The 6000-nt window shown below is 68.4% G+C and overlaps 1 protein-coding gene across 1 annotated transcript in view; it reads right to left on the bottom strand.

Moving 5' to 3' along the window:
* Positions 1-309: 309 nt before the first annotated feature.
* The window catches only part of LOC102098986 (adhesion G protein-coupled receptor L1-like), a 28300-nt gene continuing 22609 nt past the window's right edge, over positions 310-6000 (bottom strand). Inside the window, 6 exon segments of the mRNA XM_065048364.1 lie at positions 310-659; positions 2058-2186; positions 3232-3328; positions 4244-4372; positions 5258-5350; positions 5352-5427. Of these exon segments, the coding sequence (XP_064904436.1) occupies positions 310-659; positions 2058-2186; positions 3232-3328; positions 4244-4372; positions 5258-5350; positions 5352-5427 (874 nt within the window).

The following is a 6000-nucleotide window of genomic DNA, read 5'->3' as shown; positions in this document are numbered from 1 at the left end:
GGCAAAATATGGGGGGGTATGAAGTGGGGGGTACAAGGGGAGCTGGGGGGCACAAGGGGGGGGCACAAGGGAAGTGGGGGGCATGGGGGGGCACAAGGAGACTGGGGGGGCACATGGGTTTGAGGGGCACAAGGGGGGGTCATAAGAGTGGGGGGGCACAATAGGGGGGCACAAGAGTGGGGGGGCACAAGGTGGGGCACGATGAGACTTGGGGGGCAAAATATGGGGGGGCAGAAGGGGGGGAAGGAAGTGGGGGGCACAAGAGTGGGGGGGGCACAAAGAGACTGGGGGGGGCACAAGCAGGGGCTCCTAAGAGTGGGGGGACACATGGGGGGGCACAAGAGTGGGGGGGCACAAAGGGACTGGGGGGCACAAGGTGGGGCACGAGGAGACTTGGGGGGCAAAATATGGGGGGGGAACGAAGTGGGGGGTACGAGGGGAGCCGGGGGGGCACAAGGGGAGTGGGGGATGTGGGGGGGTACGAGGGAGGGCAGAAGAGTTGGGGGGGGGCACAAAGGGAATGGGGGGGTCATGAGGAGTTGGGGGGACATGGGGGGGCAGAGGGGATGGGGGGGTCACGATGGGGGTCACAAAAGGACTGGGGGGGACACTGGGGGGGTGCACATCTGGGGGGCACTTACTGGTGTCGCGGAAGCTCCCTGGGGACAGAGGTGGCAATTAGGGGGGGGGCGCTGACCCCCCAGGGTCCCCCCAAACCCCCCACCCCCCCATCAACCTCCCCAGCCCCCCCATGCCCCCCTAGCCTCTGAGGGGGGGGGATTTGGGGTCCGGGGGGGTGTGAACCCCCATATCTCCCAGGGGAGGGGAAGGGGGGGGGGGGGGACACTTTGGGGGTGTGTGGGGCTGCCCCCCCCACCCAGTACCAAACTGGAAGCTGAAAGTGGGGGGGGTCCAGGGGGGTTTTGGGGAGTCAGACCCCCCATACCCCCCTGGGGGAGCTGAAATTGGGGGGTATGGGGGGGGGTAGGGCCAGGACCCCCCCCGGGCTGGTGTGTGGGGTTTGGGGGGGTTGTACCCCCCTTGTTTGGTGCAGGGGGGTTTGGGGGGCATTGTACCCCCCTTGTTTGGTGCAGGGGGGTTTGGGGGGGCTGTACCCCCCTTGTTTGGTGCAGGGGGTTTGGGGGGTCCCAGGGCGGTTTGGGGGGGATTGTACCCCCCTTGTTTGGTGCAGGGCGGTTTGGGGGCTCCCGGGGTGGTTTGGGGGGGTCATACCCCTCCTTGTTTGGTGCAGGGGGGTTTGGGGGGTCCCGGGGCGGTTTGGGGGGGTTGTACCCCCCTTGTTTGGTGCAGGGGGTTTGGGGGGTCCCGGGGCAGTTTGGGGGGTCATACCCCTCCTTATTTGGTGCAGGGGGGTTTGGGGGGGTTGTACCCCCCTTGTTTGGTGCAGGGGGTTTGGGGGGTCCCGGGGCGGTTTTGGGGGGGTTGTACCCCCCCTTGCTTGGTGCAGGAGGTTTGGGGGGGTCGTACCCCCCTTGTTTGGTGCAGGGGGGTTTGGGGGGGTCGTACCCCCCTTGTTTGGTGCAGGGGGGTTTGGGGGGGGTCGTACCCCCTTTGTTTGGTGCAGGGGGTTTGGGGGGTCCCGGGGTGGTTTGGGGGGGCTGTACCCCCCTTGTTTGGTGCAGGGGGTTTGGGGGGTCCCGGGGCAGTTTGGGGGGTCATACCCCTCCTTATTTGGTGCAGGAGGTTTGGGGGGGTCGTACCCCCCTTGTTTGGTGCAGGGGGGTTTGGGGGGGTCGTACCCCCCTTGTTTGGTGCAGGGGGGTTTGGGGGGGGTCGTACCCCCTTTGTTTGGTGCAGGGGGTTTGGGGGGGTCGTACCCCCCTTGTTTGGTGCAGGGGGGTTTGGGGGGGTTATACCCCCCTTGTTTGGTGCAGGGGGTTTGGGGGGTCCCGGGGTGGTTTGGGGGGGCTGTACCCCCCTTGTTTGGTGCAGGGGGTTTGGGGGGTCCCGGGGTGGTTTGGGGGGGATTGTACCCCACTTCTTTGGTGCAGGGGGGTTTGGGGGGTCCTGGGGTGGTTTGGGGGGGTCGTACCCACCTGGGGAGGTGAAGGGGGGGGGCGATGCGGGGGCGAACCCCCCGGACTCGGCGATCAGGGTGTTGTAGGGGCTGGACCCCCCCCGCGGCTGCAGCACCGGGTTGGGCAGCAGGTGGTTCCCCATGGGACCTGCGGAGAGGGGGGGTCAGGGGGGTGTGGGGGGGTCACAGGGGGATCTGGGGGGGTCCTGGAGGGGTCTGGTGGGGTCCTAGGGGGATCTGGGGGTTCACAGGGGGGTCAGGGGGGGTCCTGGGGGGATCTGGGGGGGCCCTGGGAGGGTCCCAAGGAGGTTTTGGGGTTCCTGAAGGGGGTCCTGGGGGGGCTCAGGGTGCCTGGGGGGGGGCGCTCAAAGGGGGTCTGAGGGGGGTCATGGGGGGTCTCCCCTCTGGTGAGGTTGGGGGTGCTCGGGGGGGTCTCGGGGGTGCTCAGGGGGGGTCTCAGCTTTGTTGAGGGTGGGGGTCTCAGGGGTCTTTGGGGTGCTCGGAGGGGTATTAGGGGTGTCTGCCCTTTGTTTAGGGTGGGGGGGTCAGGGGGTGTCTCTCACCTCGGCTGAGGGTGGGGGGGTCAGGGGTTCTCAGGGGGGTCAGGGGGTGTCTCCCCTCTGTTGAGGGTGGGGGGGTCGGGGGGATCTCAGGGGGGGTCAGGGGGGTGTCTCCCCTCTGTTGAGGGTGGGGGGTCAGGGGGTCTCAGGGGGGTGTCTCTCACCTCTGTTGAGGGTGGGGGGGTCAGGGGGTCTCAGGGGGGGTCAGGGGGTGTCTCTCCTCTCTGTTGAGGGTGGGGGGGTCAGGGGGTTTCAGGGGGGGTCAGGGGGTGTCTCTCCCTTCTGTTGAGAGTGGGGGGGTTGGGGGGTCTCAGGGGGGGTGTCTCCCCTCTGTTGAGGGTGGGGGGGGGTCAGGGGGTCTCAGGGGGGTCAGGGGGTGTCTCTCCTCTCTGTTGAGAGTGGGGGGGTCGGGGGGTCTCGGGGGGATGTCTCCCCTCTGTTGAGGGTGGGGGGGTCAGGGGGGTGTCTCTCCCCTCTGTTGAGAGTGGGGGGGTTGGGGGGGTCTCAGGGGGGTGTCTCTCACCTCTGTTGAGGGTGGGGGGGTCAGGGGGTGTCTCCCCTCTGTTGAGGGTGGGGGGGTCAGGGGGTGTCTCCCCTCTGTTGAGGGTGGGGGGGTCAGGGGGTGTCTCTCACCTCTGTTGAGGGTGGGGGTGCTGTTCAGGTCCCCCCCCATGAAGCTGGACTCCGTTTGCTTCCGCACGGTGTCGTTCCACATCCTCCGGATCCGGCTCTGGGGAGGGGGTGCAGCTGGGACCCCCCACCCCCCCAAAAACAACCCCAGGGAACCCCCACCCTGGGGACCCACCCCCCACCCCCGTCACGGTTCACCCCATGGGGTCCTGTCACCCCCAGGGCCCAACTCTGGGGGGGGGCTGGGGGTGCCAAAGGGAGTCGGGGGGTGCTGGGGGGGTTCAGGGGATGCTGTGGGGGGGTCAGGGGGTGCTGTGGGGGGTCAGGGGGCTTCAGAGGGTTCTGGGGGGGTCAGGGGGTGCCGTGGGGGGCTCAGGGGGGTCAGGCGGTTGAGGGGGTTCAGGGGGGGCAGGCGGTTGAGGGGGGTTCAGGGGGTGCTGGGGGGGTCAGGGGGTGCTGTGGGGTTCAGGGGGTGCTGTGGGGGTTCTGGGGGGGTCAGGGGGTGCCGTGGGGTTCAGAGGGTTCTGTGGGGGTTCAGAGGGTTCTGGGGGGGTCAGGGGGTGCCGTGGGGGGGTTCAGGGGGGGTCAGGGGGTTGAGGGGAGTTCAGGGGGTGCTGTGGGGTTCAGGGGGTGCTGTGGGGGTTCTGGGGGCTGCAGGGTGTTCTGGGGGGGTCAGGAGGTGTCATGGGGTTCAGAGGGTTCTGTGGGGGTTCAGAGGGTTCTGGGGGGTCAGGGGGTGCCGTGGGGGGTCCAGGGGGGTCATGCGGTTGAGGGGGGTTCAGGGGGGGTCGGGGGGTTGAGGGGAGTTCAGGGGGTGCAGGGGGGGTCAGGGGGTGCTGTGGGGTTCAGGGGGTGCAGGGTGTTCTGGGGGGGTCAGGGGGTGTCATGGGGTTCAGAGCGTTCTGGGGGGGTCAGGGGGTGCCGTGAAGTTTCTGAGGGGGTTCAGGGGGTTCTGTGGGGGTCAGAGGGTGCTGGGGGGTTCGGGGGGGCTCAGGGGGTGCCTTGGGGGTCCCACCTGGGTGCCGGTGTAGTAGCGGGTGTTGGTGCGGATGGCCGAGGTCTTGAGGGCGCCCAGGGAGGTGCCGGGGGGGCTGCGCAGGCAGCAGGATGTGTGCCGCAGGCACTTGCTCAGCTCCCGGTGCACCTGGCGGGGGGGTGGGGGGGTCAGGGACCTGGGGACACCCCAAAGGGGACACCCCCCACCCTGGGGACCCCTAATGGAGGACTCGTTCCTCTCCCCGGGACCCCCCAAGGGTCACCCCCCCTGTTCTGCTGAGACCCCCCCCCCAGCACTGCACCCAGGGCCCCCCCATGTCCCTGAGACCCCCCCTTGACCCTCCTACACATCCTGAGCCCCCTGCCCCACGGATCCCCCACCCCTGGGTGCCCCCCAGGGTGTCCCCCCCCACCCCTGGGTGCCCCCCACCCACCTTTTTCCAGGGGACTCAGAGGAAGATGAAGGTGCCCACACTGACCCCCAACCCCACATCCCCCACCCGTGGGTGCCCCCCAGGGTGTCCCCCCCCACCTTTGGGTGCCCCCCACCCACCTATTCCTCCAGAGAGCGCAGTGGAAGATCAAGAAAGGTGCCCCCCAGCAACCCCCTCTATCCACCCCAGCGTGTCCCCCCCACCCCTGGGTGCCCCCCAGGGTGTCCCCCCCCACCCCTTGGGTGCCCCACACCCCAGGGTGCCCCCCACCCACCTTTTTCCAGGGGACTCAGAGGAATATGAAGGTGCCCATGCTGACCCCCTACCCCACATCCCTCACCCTTGGGTGCCCCCCATGGTACCTCCCCTACCCTTGGGTGCCCCCCCACCCGTGGGTGCCCCCCAGGGTGTCCCCCCCCACCTTTGGGTGCCCCCCACCCACCTATACCTCCAGAGAGCACAGCGGAAGATCAAGATGAAGGTGCCCCCCAACAATCCCCTCTATCCACCCCAGCGTGTCCCCCCCACCCCTGGGTGCCCCCCAGGGTGTCCCCCCCCACCCCTGGGTGCCCCCCCACCCCAGGGTGCCCCCCACCCACCTTTTTCTGGAGGGCGCAGTGGAAGACGAAGATGAAGGTGCCCTGCAGCGCGTTGCAGGCCGTGAACAGCGACGCCGTCAGCACCGACTCGCGGGGTGACGAAGAGGAGGCCGAAGGCCCAGGTCAAACCCAGCAGCAGCAGCAGCGCGATGGCCCCGAGCGCCCACGACCTGGGGGGCAACGCGGGGGGGGGGGACCCCCAGGACCCGTGAGTGGGGGGCAGGGACCCTCAGGACTCGTGAATGGGGGACAGGGACCCCCAGGACCCGTGAGTGGGGACAGGGACCCTCAGGACTCATGAATGGAAACAGGGACCCCCAGCACGCATGAATGGGGGGCAGGGACCCCAATGCTCGTGAATGGGGTGCAGGGACCCCCAGGACTCGTGAATGGGGACAGGGACCCTCAGGATTTGTGAATGGGGACAGGGACCCTCAGGACTCGTGAATGGGGACAGGGACCCCCAGGACTTGTGAATGGGGACAGGGACCCCAATGCCCATGAATGGGGGACAGGGACCCCCAGGACCCGCAAATGGGGGACAGGGACCCCAGTGCCCATGAATGGGGGACAGGGACCCCCAGAAGCTGTGAATGGGGGACAGGGACCCCCAATGCCCGTGAATGGGGGACAGGGATCCCCAGAAGCTGTGAATGGGGGACAGGGACCACCAGGACTTGTGAATGGGGACAGGGACGCAGGACTTGTGAATGGGGGGGACAGGGACCCCCAATGCCCGTGAA

Source organism: Columba livia, unplaced genomic scaffold (assembly GCF_036013475.1).
Source record: "Columba livia isolate bColLiv1 breed racing homer unplaced genomic scaffold, bColLiv1.pat.W.v2 Scaffold_759, whole genome shotgun sequence".
In the NCBI taxonomy this organism is placed as follows: domain Eukaryota; kingdom Metazoa; phylum Chordata; class Aves; order Columbiformes; family Columbidae; genus Columba; species Columba livia.
This window is presented reverse-complemented; position numbering and strand designations above follow the sequence as displayed.